Here is a 17,544-nt window from a genome sequence, read left to right as displayed (position 1 = left end):
ACTGAAGCCTAACACTATACAAATGATTCAACAGTTTGTTCAGTTTGATAGTTTGCAGGATGAAGACCCAAATACTTATTTGGCCAACTTCTTAGAGTTCTGTGATACTTTCAAAATAAATGGCGTCTCTGATGATGCCATTCGTCTTTGGTTATTTCCTTTTTCATTGAGGAGCAAAGCTAAACAGTGGTTGAACTCGTTACCACGAGGATCTATCACTACTTAGGAACAAATGACCGAAAAGTTTCTACTAAAGTATTTTCCGCCGGCTAAAACAAAAAAGTTGAGGAATGATATCTCTTCTTTTGTGCAGATGGATTTAGAGACTCTTTACAATGCATGGGAGAGGTATAAAGACTTATTAAGAAGGTGCCCTCACCATGGGTTACCTTTATGGCTACAATTTCAAACTTTTTACAACGATTTGAACCCCTCAACTAGACAGTTAATCGATGTAGCCGCCAGTGGAATCCTAAATAACAAAACACATGAGGAGGTTTATGAATTTATTGAAGAGATGTCACTGAATAACTATCAGTGGCAAGTCGTGAGGACAAAGCCTAATAAAGTAGCCGGTGTTTTCAACCTCGACACGGTCACTATGTTATTAAATCAGGTAGAGTTTTTAAATAAAAAGATTGATAGTTTATGTGTCTCTACGCAGGTATATCCAGTGATGCAGTGAAATACAAGTGGAGGAGGAATGAATAATACAGAATGCCTAACCTACGACCCTAGCACTACGAACGAACAAGTCAACTATATGCGTAACAATTCTAGACCTCAGAATAACCCCTATATTAATACTTACAATGTAGAGTGGAGGAACTATCCCAACTTCTCTTGGGGTGGTCAAGGCAATCAAAGACCACAACCCTCTCCAGGCTTTCAACCACCTTACCCGTAGGAAAAGAAGCCGAACCTTGAGGAGATGATAAAAAAATTCATATCGATGTCAAAAACACATTTTCAAAACACCGAAACAATGCTTAAAAATCAACAAATGTCGATTCAAGGTCTCAAGACTCAAATAGGTCAGCTTGCTAAGCTGATCTCAGAAAGACCAAAAGGCAGCTTGCATACCAACACTGAGACTAACCCAAGAGAGCAGCTTCATACGACTATTGTTCAATATGAAGGGTTTGTTGAGTTCAAAGCAGAACCAAGGCAAGAAACTGTGGTAAGTCAAGATAAAGTGGATGAAAGCCAGAACAAACAAAAATCGGTAACCAAAAAATGCACACCTCGCGTACCATACCTTAAAGCGACAAAGAAAAATCGCACAGACGAACAATTCGGTAAATTTCTTAACATTTTAAAAAATTTATACATTAACTTACCGTTTATTGAAGCTCTTTCGCAGATGCTCAACTCAGTTAAATTTTTAAAGGAGCTTCTGGCAAACAAATGAAAGTTAGATGATTCGTCGCATATGGAGTTGAATGCAGTTTGTTCAGCTATTTTACAGAATAAACTACCCAGTAAATTGAAAGATTCAGTCAGTTTTACTATTTCTTGTCTAATTGGTAGTTTAGCTATTAATAATGCTTTGGCTGACTTAGGGGCAAGTATTAACGTCATGCCCTACAAATGTTTAAACAACTAGGTCTTGGGAAGCCCAAACAAACTAGGATGTGTATTTAACTAACAGATAAAACGATTAGATTTCCTAGGGGTATCATTGAAGATGTACTAGTAAAAATTCATAAATTCATATACCCAGTAGACTTTGTTGTTTTAGCATGGAAGAGGACAGTGACGTTCCTTTAATCTTAGGGCGACCCTTTTTAGTGACTGCCAGGACTATTATTAATGTTGGTACAGGTGAACTCACGCTTCATGTAGGTGACAAAACAATCACTCTTCAGGCTCGTGATTCGATTAAGACATCGAGTGATGAAGGTAATCTTCTAAATCCTGATAATAAGACTAATCATGTGGTTCAACCCTCTTTGCAGGAAAAATCTTTGAGTCACGCAAATGAGCCACGTTCTGGTTCATTTGAAAACATTAGAACAATCTGTGAAGAACGAAGGCTTCAAATCGATGAATTAGACGAATGGCGGACACATGTCAAGGAGGAACCAAAAAGACGCAATGTTGAATCAAAACAAAACCATGACAAGTATAAAGACGAGACGAACCAATTCAAGGTAGGTGACCAGGTGTTATTAGATGAAACTGACCCTCAAATTATCACTACAGAGCTCAATGCAAACGGAGCAACGCCTTTTACGGTACTCAAAGTCTTTTCATACGGTACAGTCAAGGTAACCCATTCGCATTTCAGCACTTTTAAGGTAAACAGTACTCGACTTAAACCTTATTTAAGTAAAGGAATTGACAGCAAGAAAGAGGAGTTTCGACCCCGTGATCCACTGTGACCATGTGAATACGAGGTAAGTCAAGCTTAGACTCTAAATAAGTGCTTCTCAGAAGGCAACCCGAGCACTAACACCACTGACTAGTTTATTTTTATCTAATTTTCATGTTTAAAATGCAAATTTTGACCCACACGGCCTGGACACATAGGCGTGTTCTAGGCCTTGTGACTCTACATGGGGACAATGATGAAGTACACGGTCGTGCGATGTGGCCGTGTGGTCACCGGGTGTGTCATTGGCTGTGTTGACCCTGGAGCTAAATTTTCCCAAATATCGACAGAGACACGGGCTTAAAGTATACCACACGAGGGTGTGACACAATCGTGTAGACCACACGGCCTGGACACACGGGCGTGTCCTAGGCCGTATTAAAACTAGAGCTAAGTTTTCAAATTTTAAACAAGTCAGAGAGCAACACGAACGATCCACACGGTCGTATGTCCGGATACACGGACGTGTGGAAGGCCACACGGGCGTGGGAGAAGCAAACAATGTAGTACACGGCCGTGGGATATAGCCATGTGGACCACACGGCTTGTACACATGGGCGTGTTCAAGGCCATGTGATGAGTGGACTATTATTTTTCTCGGTAAACACGGGCTAGAAGTCGAGCCACACGGGTGTGTGACACGGCCGTGTGGCCAACACGGACCGTTACACGACCGTGTCCAATTTAGACTCTCCAAACCCTAAATCCCTTTTTCATTTTTATCTTTTTCCCCCTCTTCTTCAACTACACCACTCCTTCCTCCCTCCACTATCCGTCGACCGGCCACCACATCTCTCTCCCCTTTTTTCTTTTTCCTCCCCCTTTCTCTTTCTCCTCTTCTTTCTTCTATTTTCCCCTTCTTTCCCCCTACCCGCACGGCCACCAGCCCATTCCCCTCACCACCACAGCCCCCTCGTCGCTTTACCCCCACCGACGATCGCTGGCCCAAACCGCCCCAAGCCTACCCGATCCACTATCGTTCGTTTCCACTCCGGTCACTCCCATCGATTTTCAATTCTTTTCGCTCTTCTTTTATTTATTAATTATTACTCTTATTATCTCTTTATCAACCTTTTTTCTTGTTTCATTTTACTTTGTTTATTTTTCTTAGCTTTATTACTGTCTATTGTTTATTATCATTACTTTCTTAATTAGTTCATCCTTGGTTAGTTCATTTTTTTCACAACTAATCCTATGCTTATTACTAAATTTTTCCTGGTCGCTGATTTTAGACTGATTCTTGCTTTAGTTATTGGACTAATTTCGTTGATTCTCACTGCTAGTTTTTATGTTGACTTTTCTTGTTACTATACTTCTCTCTAAATCTTGTTGCTCATTATTAGTTATCTTTAGTTTTTAGCATATTGTCTCTTGGATTGATTAATTGGCCAATTTCATTTATCTATTTAGCCCATATGATAAGTTCAACTTGGATTCTTATTTCCTATTAGCTTACATTTATTTTGTTGATATTTATCTATTTAGATTTTCTCACTTTTATATTTAGTTACTTATTATTTTTCTTCGTAATTGTTATGACTTATTTTTGTTCTATGTTAGTCTTATTACATGAATTATGCATGCTCAGGTATTCGTACGTACTGATGGTTATTTGGATTACTTGGAGTTTATTATTTGACGATTTAATTTGCCTATTGGATGATGATTCTTTTCATTAATCAATTCTGTTTTTTTTCAGGAACATTATGACGAACACACGAGGCAAATCTAAAGTAGTCATCCCCGTTTCAAAAAAGCGGAAGGGTCTTGGCGCGACCTCCTCGAGCACATTTGTCGAGATTCATCATCCTTACTTCCAATTCTCTACGGACCAACCAGAGGACTTATTCCAGCTCTTGCGCGTGTGACCACTAGGTTTGGGCCGATGCATTGACTGGGCCGCGTTGGAGCAGGTAAGACTAGCTGATAAGGTTCGCTCTTTTATAACTATAATACCATGGGACCGTTTCTTTAATATCGTCAAGCCCACATATATGGAGCTTACTTTGGAGTTTTGCTCGATGTTTTACCTTCAGTGTGTGATGTCGATGCATGACGAGCACGGTACCATTACATTCCGACTTGGTGGCTTGGTGCGACATATGAGCGTCCCTGAGTTTGGTGCAGCTTTGGGCATCTATACCAATGAGTTTATAGGTGCTGATAACTTTCTTCACCTCCACTATCATATCCATTACTAATCTTCGTACTGTTGGACCGATCTCACAGCCAGTCAGATACCTTATGACACGAGTCACTCGAAGGTGACATCTCTTTCTCCAGCTTTATGATACATCCACTCCTTATTAGCTTACACTTTGACTGGCAAGAGAGAGAGAGCACAGGAGTTGTAAGCACTACTGGCGCGTACTATCTTTGGAGCATGGCGACCGGCCACATATTCGACTTAGCTTATTTCATTGCTCTTGCCTTCCGCCATCAGACAGATTGCCACAGGAAGGGTCCCATCTGTCTAGGCCCTTACATGACTCGTCTCGCTCGACACTTCGGTCTTCTAGACACACCGGAGCAGTCCTTGACTCTTACCTTAGTCAGTTAAATATCCCTTCAGGGCACCTCGAACGTGATCCACATGAGGATGATCTAACGGCGACGTGGACTGGACCCCCTCAATCTAGACTAGTCCAGTCTGACATTCAGCATAACCCAGAAAACTTCATTGATGATGTTCCTCCGTATCATGAGGACCCATCACAGCCTCCACCATCGAGTCACCAACATGCTCTTTTTGCTGCTAGCTCCTAGAAGTATCCTCCGAGGAGTTTACTAGTTTCCGTCAGTACTGTGCTCAGAGGTTCAACAATATTGATGTGACTTTATAGCAGATCTGTCAGTGTCTTCATATCGCTCCTCCAGCGCTACCGACTCATGACACTGATCAGTCTGATGATGAGGACCATTGAGTTCGATTATTTTTATGTTTATGTTTATTTTTATTTTTATCTTTTATTTTTATTTTTGTAACGAGTAACACTGTAATCTTCTTCAGCATTGTGTTTATTTTCGTATCAGTTGCTCAGAATTTTGCACTACTCCTACATTTATCTACAATTCTACTTTTCACTATTCTGAGAGATTCATCCACCATTCAGGGCAGTTTCAATTATCTCCCTGTCTTATGATATTTTGTTTGTATTATGATTTATATTTTTTTGTACATTGAGGACAATGTACATCTTAAATGTGTGGAGGTTATTTATATGATTATTTGAAAATCCCTAAATTATGCCTTGTGTTTAAGTAATTTTCTCATATTACTTTTAGAATGAACTCGTATTAATTTGTGATTTTCATTGATATGTTTTAGATTAAATTCATGGTTGATGGTTTAAACTTTAAGATACAAGAGAATCAAGCATGACAACTCTATTTTTCAGAATTAAAATTTTTTTAGGATGTTTCCCTAAATTGAGGTATTACCTTGAAGTTTGAAATTTGCAAGATTGACATCAACAACCATAATTTTTGTGAGATTTTGAGCCTTTAGAGCATACATTTTTTTTCGTGCTCACTTTATTATTGGTTATGAGTGTGAAAATATTAAATTGCTATTCTAGAACTTGCTTTGATTATATATGTCAAGACCACACCTTTGATTTGATATACTGAAATGATAAAGGCATATAGGTTTTAACCCACTTACCCCACAAAAAGCCTACCTTTATAATTAACCCTTAGTGAACCCCTTTGAGCCTAACAAACCATTTCCTAATTTACCCTAAATATTAACCCATACATCATACTTTTTGATTCGTTGAGAATTTTTCCTACTTTATTAACTCCCTTTTTGTCGAGATTTGATTTGGTTAAATGTTTAACTATGTTCTTTTATTTTAGTTGTATAAATCTTTCTTATTATTCATTCATTCAAAAAAAAAGTGAAAATATATATATATATACATTTATATGGATTCTTATTAGCTCTTTGTTATAAGCTAAATATTTAATTCCATATTCTGAGAAGAAGCTCATGTTTTACGTTAATAAATTCAATTAATGTAATTATTTAATGTTAGTTTTTCTAGTTAGGTAATTTATTAATTCGATCTCGATTCTAACCTTCTTTTTCAGCCTTTATCCACATCTTTAACGCAAACCCCATTACAACCCTTTAAAGACCTTTTGATTTGTGTATCATCTCATTTATAGTGGTGGAGATTTGATTTTCATGAAAGCTTATGGTAATAATTTTTCATGTTTGACTTTTGAGTGTTTAATTTTTGAACCTTAAACACTTTGAGTGATTTGAGTGAATCTTTAGTGAGGATGTCAATTATTGTTGATTCTTGAATTAAAGGTAATTATTTAGATAAGGGGGAATACCTATGTTTTCATGCTTTAAAAATGCTAGACTTTGATTGTTTGTGCATTTAGTGTTATTTTAGTCGAATTATCAATGTATGATTATTTGTGAAATTATGATAAAACATTATTAATGAGAATTATGAATTGAGAGAGTTTAATTTTAATTGTGAGTTAAGAATTTTGGTTGAGGACAAGCAAACGCTTAAGTGTGGAGATATTTGCTAAACCATAAAAGTAACACATTTTAATTCCATACTTAGCACATTTTTGGATGATTTATCATATAATTTAGTGAATTAGATGCTCTTAATCCTTTAATTTCATGTTTTATACTTAGAAGAGCATAGGGGAACAAAAGGAGCAGAAAACGGGCCAAAAACGGAGAAAAAGGGCTGATTAGAAGATCCACATGGCCAAGACAAATTCCACACGGGCTGAGCACATGCCCGTATGATCTACACGGGCTGGCCACACGCCCATGTGGCAGCACGTGTCGGTATCGCTCCAGGTTTCCCAAATATGCGGAAAAAGTCAATCTTTAGGGTTTCTGAGCAGTCTAAAGTCTATCAATACATACCAGAGGAAGACCTAAATGGTGACACAGAGCAGATAGCAAAAAATACTTGAAGAGACGTCGTTAGAGTCATCTCGGAAGTAGGATCTCCTCCAAGACTGAAGATCTCCCTTCAATTTTTTCCAAAGTTTTTGGGTTTTCTTTATGTTTTGTGATTTTTCTATTCTTGAGATGTTTTCTCCCGTTAATATAAACTAAACTCCCTAAATAACTAGGGAGGATGAAACCTACGATGGATCTTATTATTTAATTATCTTAATTACGCGATAAATACTTGTTCTTGTACTTAATTATTGCTTTAATATTTTCAAGATATTAATCCAAGTTTGATGTGCTTATTCAGTGGAGCAAAAGTCCCTGTTAAAGAGAAGATCTAGCATAATTAAGTGGAGTTGCATGCAATCTTAGAAATAGGACGACATAAATCTGCCGGATTAGAGTCAAATCTATTAGGGGAATCCATAAATCGAGTAATGCGACAATAGGAGTTTTAATTAAAAAGAGATTTCAATTAATCAACCTAGAGTCAGTTGTTCCTAGTCTCTAAAGAGATATTAACATAATTTAGGGATTCCTATGGATCAAGACAAGTGAATAAATCGTTTGATTCAGAGTCAGAATAATAAGTGAAGCCTAGGTGGATTCTTCCTTGGGTATTGTCTTTATCATTGGTTTATTCGATTATTTTCTTCACTCTCTGTTGCGTTCAATAGTTAATTAATTAAGTTAATTTTCAGATTAAAATAAATCCATTATATTTTAGGTTAAATAATAAAAAGATAGTTAATACTAGTACTTTTAGTCCTTGTGGATACGATATTCTAAACTCGCCATAACTATACTAGCATTCGATATGTGCGGTTGCCTTAGTCGTGATCGTGATCTAGTTTAGTGATTCATAAAATGATCATCAATTTACCACCGAAAAAATGAGCTATAGGGGGTAAATAGGTTTATAAAATCAAATAAAATTCAGATGGGTCAATTGAACGTTATAAAGCTCGATTGGTGATACTTGACAATAATCAGATTCAAATGGTGACCATTTGTACTTTTCTTTCTGTGGCAGCAACAAAGACATGGGAACTTCATTAAATGGATGTTCATAATGCATTCTTGTATGGAGATTTAGAAGTAGAGGTGTACATGAAGATACCTCCAGGTTTCGTCACTCAACAGGCTACCAAAGTCTGTAGATTACGTAAATCACTTTATGGCTTACAACAAAACCCTCGGTGTTGGTTTACGAAGTTGACAACTGCATTAAAGTGGTATGGGTTTCTTTAATCTCAGTATGACTATTCATTGTTTACTTGAAATCAGGACAAGATACAATTGAGTAAACTAGTGTATGTTGATGGTCTTGTTATTGCGAGAAATAATAGTGTTGCCATTCAAAAGTTTAAAGTTTATTTATGCCACTATTTTCACATGAAATATTTGGGGACATTGAAATATTTGTTGGGTGTAGAGGTGGCACGGAATCAAGAAAGGATTTTTCTTTGCCAAGCAAATATGCTTTAGACAATATTAGTGAAGCTAGACTGTTGGGTGTTAAACCATCTGGTTTTCCCATTGAACAAAATCATCATTTAGCCTTGGCAGAGAGTGTGTTGTTGAAAGATTCGGAGAAGTATCGAAGATTGGTGGGAAGATTGATTTACTTGACTCTCACTCGACCTGAGTTGTCTTACAATGTCCATATCTTGGTACAATTTATGTATCAACCAAAGGAAGCTCATTGGGAAGCAGCTTTACGCATGGTTTGTTATTTGAAAGGAAGTCCTGGACAAGGAATACTTCTACGAGTTGATTGTGATATATGACTATACAGTTATTGTGACTCTGATTAGGGAAGTTGTCCTTTAACGTGACAACCCCTCACTGGGTATTTTGTTATGCTCAACACCTCTCCTATTTCCTAGAATACTAAAAAGTAGCATACAATATCGAGATCTTCTGCTGAAGCAGAGTATATTGTGTGTGAATTGAAATGGTTAAAGGGTCTCTTGTTATCTCTTGGTGTTGTTCACCTTGATCATACGTTGTTGTATTGTGATAGTCAAGTAGCCTTACATATTAGTGCAAAACCCGTGTTTCATGAGTGAACAAAGTACATTAAAATTGATTGCCATTTTATTCGTGATGAGATTCAACATGGACATGTTCAAATCGCTTATGTTTGCAGCTTTAAACAACTGGCTGATATCTTCACTAAGGTGTTGGGGATAACAATTTGGGTATCTTCTATGCAAGTTGAGGGTTCGTAATCTTCACGCACCAACTTAAGGGGTATTAGGAAAGAAATCAATGAAAATATTAAGATATGTAAATATCTATTAAATATGTAAATACTATATTTAGTTATGTAAATAATATGTTTAGGAGAGAAGTTAGAGATTTACATAGATTTATTGGGTGATTTATTTTCCATGCTTATCATGTATATATATGGCACTTTCTGGCCTATTAATATAGAGGAAGGAAGTCATTTTTCCCTCAAAAGTTTTTATATAGGTACATCTAAACACAGTTAAGCCTTACTATTTATCTTTTCTTCTTTTGCCCGTTGGTTGAATTTTGTCAACCTTGATAGTGATACTCTTATATACCTTACAACACCTCTACCTCGATCCACAAGCACAGAAGCATCCTTAATACCATATTGCACAATGAGATTAATAATATGTGCAACACACCTCATATGCATAAATTTCTCATTTGCAACAGAACCATTTTGATTATTCAATTTCTTTCTCAAATATTTAATGGCAACACTATTGGCAGATGCATTATCAACTGTAATAGTGAAGACCCTCTCAATCCTCCAACCTTAAAGATATTTTTCAAGGACTTGATCTATGCTTTCACCTCTATGAACAAATATTTTTAACAAATAATGTACATAACTATGGATATTGTTGTTATAAGTGAAAAGCTATTATAGAAGATTAAAATAAAACATAAAAAATCAATTTTACAAAAAACTTGACTGTTATAATGAGTGGCTATTATAAAGAGGATTGACTATATAACTAAAATTTTATATATAATAAATTTCAAAGGTTATGAAATAATAAGGAGAAATCATAATCGATTTGCCTTTTTTTTCAATTTCCACTCTTCTTCCACCAAATTTAAACAACCAGCTGAAGAAAATTCGATCTTTCTTTCCTACCTAAAACAACAATGCTCTCACCATCTTCACAGATCAAATTTAAGGCATGTTTCTTCAAAAATCTACAAACAAATTCATTCAAGTGTTACTATAATATTCAATTAAATTATTACAAAACAATTCAGGCAAACGTGAGAGTAATCTTGCAATGTTTTTAAAAAAAATTATACATACCATCCTCTTTCTTCCCCAAGTTCCTGAGAGACAAGAATAATATGTAGCCAATGAATAAAGCTGCTGCCCCTCCCAATACAATTGCTACCAATTTCCCATTGTTATTATTCCCACCTTCTCTTTCTGTCACACAAATCCATAATTACTCAAATAAAAATCAAATAATAGAAAATTTTCTCAATTTCACATCATCATTACCATGTTTGAACTTGTCTGGCATTCCATCTGGGTAGTAACCATAGCTAATAAAGCAACTGTCCAAATAAACTTGTCCTGAAAGTGAGTTACCACACTCTTCTTCAGCAATCTGAAGTGCAGCGGTCACACATTCACCACAATCACAAGGCCCCAAATCCCCTTCACACTGTGCAATGACCTGCATCAGTCCATAATTTTCTTTACAATATCCATCTCCATCAATCACCCCACTTTCCACACCTGCAAATGCTGCATCCCTCACCTCTTCGAACTCCACAACCACCGCCTTTTTCTCGTCGCAAACCTTGTGAAGCAACTCGAATTTAGACCTTTCCTCAATGAACTCATCAGCTTCATAGTGAACATTGCAGCCATGGAGCTGAATCCGAGCCGAAACAGCTTTATTACACAAAGTGTTCAACATTTCAGGAAGAGATGTTATGCATTTGTAGCAGTCATTGTTGTTTAGATCACCCCTGCATTGAAAGAAGCCTGAAATGCCATTGTTATCATCTCCCGTGGTAGTTTTGTAGAACTTTTCTTGGGAAGATTTGGATACAAGTTCTTCGAAAAAGGTTGAAAGGGATTCGGAATGGAACTTGGTCGAATCTGCAAATGTGTTGGTGGTGCAGTTTTTGAATATAAAGGTACTATAATCTGAAGTGGATTCTGCATTTGATAGGATTATTACTATATGTGAAAAGGCTAAAAGGGTTAGTGTTTGAGGAAGAAGAGACATTGGTTTCAAGGTTGAACCCATGATTCCATATGGAATTTTGGATGTTGAAGCTGGTTTTTCAAAATACAAAAAGGATTAAAGAATGAATCGGCAGTTTGAATATGATTCGATTGGATAGTTGAGTGGTTAAAATAGTTCAGAAAGTGACAATAGGGAGTTGGGATTTTGGTTTGGTTCTGTATTTCCTTCCTACCTTTATCTAACATTGGGAAACTTGTTGATTATAATTTCCTTCTCATTGTAACTTTTCTTGTTTTTATGAACCTCTAGAAATTATGCTAAAATTTAAGATTTAATCTTATACTTAAAAAGTTATAAAATTAAATTCCTTATATTTTCAATTTAAAAGTCTTACCAATAATTAAAATTGCTAGTTTTTTTTTCAAAATTTTTCAATTTTGTATGTCTATTTTTTTGCCGACTCATATGAATAGTCTTTAATCAGCATGTCAAATTAATAAATTTTGATAAAAATACTAACAAAATTAATAAATAGTATTTTAAAATCATAAATTTAAGAAAACTTAAATTTTATAAACTAAATTTTAAATTGTATCAAAATATAAAAAAAATTGACTTTCTTTTCGGTTTACTCCAAACTGTTGTATGAAATAAATTGAGTATTTAGAGGGAAAGTAACATATTCTCATCTTTCCTCACTTTCCCTTAAAAAAGTGTACTTAAAACAAGAAAAAGGTTTTATGGTTTCTCTTGCTTCCTTTACCGTAATTAGATGAAAATGTAATTATTGTTGTAGTAATTACAGTTTTTTGTAATTATAAGAAATTTTAAATTTTTGTCAATTGAGTTTTATCTTGGCTAATGTAAGAGGACGTGGGTTCGAGTATATTGAAGCGCATTATCTTTTTATTTATGGGTTGAGGAGAGTCTATAAGTAATTATAGGTATTATGTCAAAAAAAGTAAATATAATTAGAACCTATAATGAGATTGTTCAAAAAAAATTTCTAAATTCTTAAGGGTCTGTTTGGACAAGACAAAGTAATTACACTTTCTTGTAATTACAAAGAATAGAAATTCCCAAGAGCCAAGACATATTTGACTGACAGAGTGAAATTACGTCGTAATTCCCAATGTCATGTTTGGTTGTACAAATTGTAATTAAAGAGTTGCATAATTCATATTTAAAAAAAAGATTAATTACTATAAAAACCAGTGTGATAAAATAATTTCTAAACAAATAACAAAAATTAAAATCAAATCATAAAAAAGTAGTTGATAATACGATTACTATTAAAAATAATAAGAAAAATAAACATCATATGTAATTTTATCTAATTGTTCTAGTACATATTTATCGGTTATTTTCTCTTTAATATTTAACATATGTTTCTTATCATCATCATTTATTGGTCTTTGACCAAGTTAATCATCATTTGAATTTGAATATGCATCATTAGGATTATTAAAATCATATTCTTCCATATACTCTTCGAATTATGAATCATTTTAATTCCACCTATGATTGAAGTTACAAAATATGCAACATGCTAATACAATCCAACCTTGTTTTTTAAAATATTATACCAAGGTGGTGGTGATAATATGAGAAATATTTTTTTTAAAACAACAAACATATTCTCAATCACATTTCAAAATCTTGAATATCTCAAAATAAAGAGTCTGTGAGCAATCTATAGTGCTTGTGTTTGGCATCATTCTCTCAAATGGTATCATATCTTATGATAAGGTGTAAAATAATATTTTCTATTTACATAATTAGCATCGACCTTATAATATTTGGGTTCATAGTCTAAATAGTTAATAACTTTAATTATAAAAATTTATATAAACATAATTTGGAGAAAGACTTATGCTAGATTATATCTCTTTTATAATATAGAAATTAAATAAAAAATAATATTTTATAAAGTTTCCCAACCTTTCATAACCTTCCCATAGATAATATACTTTTTGTTATAATTTTAGAAAGTTATATTTTATAAATAAGTTATGATAAAAAAAACTACAACATTTTTTTATGAATAAATATATTATTTTTATAATATATAGCATAGACACATAAATAATTTATGTCCATACTTTTTTACCATAACTTTTTATAGATAAATATATTATAACACTTCCATAACAGGTAAATTATTTTTTATAATAAATTTTTTACCATAAATTTAAATTTTTAGGATTTATATAATATATCTTTGTTATAAAATACACAAATTATTTTTATAATAATTTTTTGTGATTTATAATATAAGAAATTTTTGTCATAATTATCTCAAAATCTCATATGTGTTTGTAAATATAATATAATGTTTATAACTCGTATAAAAATAATCATTTTTAAATTGAATCTAGATGTAATTACTCCAATTCTCAAACTCCCCTTAAAAAATGGAAAATGTAATTAGGGTGCTTCAGTTACATCCAATTCAATGGCACCTACAAATTATAATGGTTACTAAAACATGACAGTCTTGTATAATTACAAACAATTACACCCAAATTTAATTATTGGGTGACTTTCCAAACACTACCTAAACATTTTTTGCTCACAAAGTATAATTACATTGTAATTCTCTATACTATGTTTTGTAGCATTATTTGTAATTACACAACCACATAATTTTTAATTTTAAAAAATACTAATTATCATAAAAGTTATCAATAATACATGAAAAAAAAATCCTCTATACAAATAACAAAACTTAAAAATCAAATATATGTATATAATACGTAGTCAAATAAAGTATTTTGATAATACGATCATTAATAAAATTAATAAGAAAATAAACATCTTATGTAATTTTATTTAATTACTCTAACATTTCATTTTTGTTAGGTTATTCTTTAGCTAACATTAAGTATATACCCTTCTTATCAATAAAATTTTTAGATTATTTATATAAAATTAATAAAATAACATATAATTATATTTTTAAAATAATATATATATCCTAAATTTAAAATACTATTATTGTATAAAAATATTTTTTTAAACTTAAATCAGGCATGTTTGAAAATCTATATAATGTAATTAAATTTGACATTATTTGTAATTATTTCAATTCTCATCTTTCTTTAAAAATTGCTCAATTCAATAGAACCTATTAATTATAATAATTATTGTATATGTGTAATTATAAGTAATTACATCCAAATACAATTTATTATTAATTTAGAGATGCTCATGGGCCGGATCGGGCTGAATTCGGGTTGAGTATAAACATGATATTAACAAACTTTATGCGTGCCCAAGCCCAGCTCAGCTTGAAATATGGGCCTAAAATTTTATCTAAATCCTTTTTAATTTTTTAAAAGATATTTATATTATATTATTTTAATATTTAATAAAATTTTATATATTTTTTATTTATTGAAAGTTTTTATATAGTCATTTTAACATTATTTTAATGTTTATATTAGAGTATAGGTTTATTTTTTTAATATATTCTAAATTACATAATATATAAAAATAATGTAATATAAAGTATTATAAACTTAAAAAGGATCGGGCCGAGCTCGGGCCTTGAATGTTCAAGTCCTAACCCGATTCATATTTTAAACGGGTCTAATTTTTTGTCTAAACCCATTTTTCAAATCTAATATTTCTATTGAAACCGTCCCAAATTTTGAAGGCTCCACTCCTGGACAAATAACTTGATTATTAATCTCAATCTTTACTAACCTTTTCATGGATAAAGCTTCATCCAATTCCGCAATTCCTTCTTAATTGGACTACTCAGATTTGAGCCTTTCCTAATAATAATAATAACAATACCAAGAAAATTTAGCAAATATACAGCCAAGTCATATAAACCTTGGGCAAAAGTCCTACTTAAAAAAACTCACTTCAATCCTGTTTTTAGATTGCTTAATCAAAATTCAGAATCCAAAAATTGGCATTCTACTGAACAAAATAAATAGCCCTTGTTTAAAAAAAGTGGTGGCCTAAATTCGATGGCAGCTAACAAATTTCCCTACCATTTCGCCCCAAAAGTCGTCTCCATATTTATTCCCCCCAGCCTCCAATCCCACTATTTTTCATGCATCTTTCGTATAGAGATTATAGTGGGTGACTCTCGGCAGCCAACTACGATGGCTCATTCCAGGATCCTCGAGGTCACACTCCTTTCCGCCGAAGATCTTCTCGAGGTCTACAAAACCATGAAGACCTACGCTATTGTTTGGGTCCAACCCGACCGGAAACTCGCAACCGGTATTGACCAAACCGGCGGAACCCATCCTGCTTGGAATGAAAAGTTCTCATTCCGTGTCGATGACAAGTTTCTTAGCTCCGAGGATGACGCTAAGATTTTTGTTGAGATTTACGAGGCTGCTTGGGTTAAAGATGCCCTGGTCGGATGCGTTAACGCTAACATCAACGATATTTTCCATTTATGCTCCGTCACCGACTCTAAGATCAACAACAACTCCATCGCTAGAACCGTCACGCTTCAAGTCCGTCGTCCCTCGGGCCGCCCTCAAGGGATTCTCAACATGGAAGTTGCCCTCGTTGATAGTACCATGCGTAGCTTGCCTTTGTTAGAAGAACCTATACCAAAACCAGCTGAAAATGATCACCACGAGGACGATGAATCGCAAAACGACAAGCTAAATGTAAACGTTAATGCGAAAATGACCCGTTCACAAAGCGACAGAACCGAGTTAAAAATGGAAGATAACTCAATGGAAAGGCCTGTAAAGGGTTCGACTATCAATGATGGTTTCGATGCCAGTGAGTTGGACGATAAATGCAATGGCAGCATGGTGAATGGTGGTAGCATGGTGAACGGTGGCTCTGTATGTAGCACCGACGTGGGGCCATCAGCTTCCGTGGTAGCCGCTGCCATTGCACATGGGTTGTACAAACCACCGGTAAACAACCAAGTTCAGACGAAAGAAAATTTAAGAATAAAGGAATGGACAAGGAAAGAGAGAGAAGAAGAAGAGCTAGAAATGAAGATAGAGAGGTGGGAAACGAAAATCCCACCGGCGGCAACCGTATCCCGGAAATCGATCAGAGGGAAAAAAGGAAAGGGAGGGAGTACCAAGTTGTTCTCATGTTTTAGTAAATCATTCGGGATTGAGATTTCCATTACTTGTGGAGGAAATGAAGCACAAGGAGGCATTAATGGCAATGGTAACAATTATAAAGTTTATCATCTAAGCGATGCGGATGATGATTATAGCCAATCTATTGTTTGAATCTTATTCAATTCACATGTGGAACAGCAAGAATTTGAAGCCTTAATTTTATTTTTCTGGAAAATGAGTTATATAGTTGGCTTTTTGGGGTTGGATACACTGTTGTCAATATAAATATTGAGAGTTGAGAAAAAAAATAAAGAATATAAAAAATACTATGAAAAAAAATGAATTAAGCCCATTTTTTTATTCTTTTATTAATTATTTTTTTCCTTTTTATATGTTTTTTTAATGTTTAAATGCAATTACTTCATTTATTCATTTGATTTTTTCTCTATTTTTTATCAATAAAGTTAACTCGATAAAATCTGATTTTTTTGTTATAGAACACAGTGTTCTATATTTTATAGTAACAATATTCTATAGTAACAAAGCAACAAGAAATACAAATAACAAATTTATTTAAAAAAATTTAGTTGCGAGGTTTTTAAAGTTGTTACATAAGTTTTATTGTTTTTTATTTTTCAATTTTTACTTTTAAAACACAACAACAAAATAGGCCTACGGTGACACTTTTTTTTTTACTTAGGACGATGCAAAAAAAAGTTGACATAGGCTATTCTGACGATTCTCCTGACGCTTCCGGAAACGTTGTTGTTAGCACCGTTAGCATAGGTACCACGAAGCTTTGGAAAAAGCGTCGGCATAATTGAACATAGGCTGACCTTTATTAAATGGTTAGCAAAGACCTAGTCAAGTCCAACCTTTAAAAAAGATTGGGATAGGAGGAAATAGACTACCAAAAAAAGATCAGAATAAAGTATTCATATACCAACTTTAAAAGAGTTAAGA

The 17,544-nt window shown here is 33.8% G+C and overlaps 2 protein-coding genes and 1 non-coding gene across 3 annotated transcripts; 1 reads left to right on the top strand and 2 right to left on the bottom strand.

Annotated features, from left to right (window-relative positions):
* Positions 1–280: 280 nt before the first annotated feature.
* LOC121210463 (small nucleolar RNA R71) lies at positions 281–387 on the bottom strand. Its single transcript, XR_005905579.1, has one exon. It is a non-coding gene; the product is annotated as a small nucleolar RNA R71 (small nucleolar RNA).
* A 9,895-nt stretch (positions 388–10,282) lies between these two features.
* On the bottom strand, positions 10,283–11,668 carry LOC107905061 (plasmodesmata-located protein 2). Its single transcript, XM_016831628.2, has 3 exons — positions 10,825–11,668; positions 10,627–10,749; positions 10,283–10,514 (listed from the first exon to the last, which is right to left on the bottom strand). Exons 1-3 carry the CDS (start codon positions 11,582–11,584, stop codon positions 10,507–10,509), a joined length of 891 nt encoding a protein of 296 aa, XP_016687117.1. The 5' UTR covers positions 11,585–11,668; the 3' UTR covers positions 10,283–10,506.
* Positions 11,669–15,642: 3,974 nt separating this feature from the next.
* On the top strand, positions 15,643–16,752 carry LOC107957819 (uncharacterized). The gene has a single exon (XM_016893404.1). It carries the CDS (start codon positions 15,643–15,645, stop codon positions 16,750–16,752), a length of 1,110 nt encoding a protein of 369 aa, XP_016748893.1.
* Positions 16,753–17,544: the final 792 nt, after the last annotated feature.

The sequence above is a fragment of the Gossypium hirsutum genome, chromosome A11 (genome assembly GCF_007990345.1).
Source record: "Gossypium hirsutum isolate 1008001.06 chromosome A11, Gossypium_hirsutum_v2.1, whole genome shotgun sequence".
NCBI lineage: Eukaryota > Viridiplantae > Streptophyta > Magnoliopsida > Malvales > Malvaceae > Gossypium > Gossypium hirsutum.
The sequence above is the reverse complement of the archived record's forward strand: the minus strand, read 5'-3'. Positions and strand labels throughout refer to the sequence as shown.

Excerpts from the sequence above, each read along its gene's own strand:
- LOC107957819 (XM_016893404.1), top strand. The coding sequence starts at position 15,643 with ATGGCTCATTCCAGGATCCTCGAGGTCACACTCCTTTCCGCCGAAGAT.
- LOC107905061 (XM_016831628.2), bottom strand. The coding sequence starts at position 11,584 with ATGGGTTCAACCTTGAAACCAATGTCTCTTCTTCCTCAAACACTAACC. Across the intron at positions 10,750-10,824 it reads GCCAGACAAGTTCAAACATG|AAAGAGAAGGTGGGAATAAT; the intron begins GTAATGATGATG and ends TTTGTGTGACAG.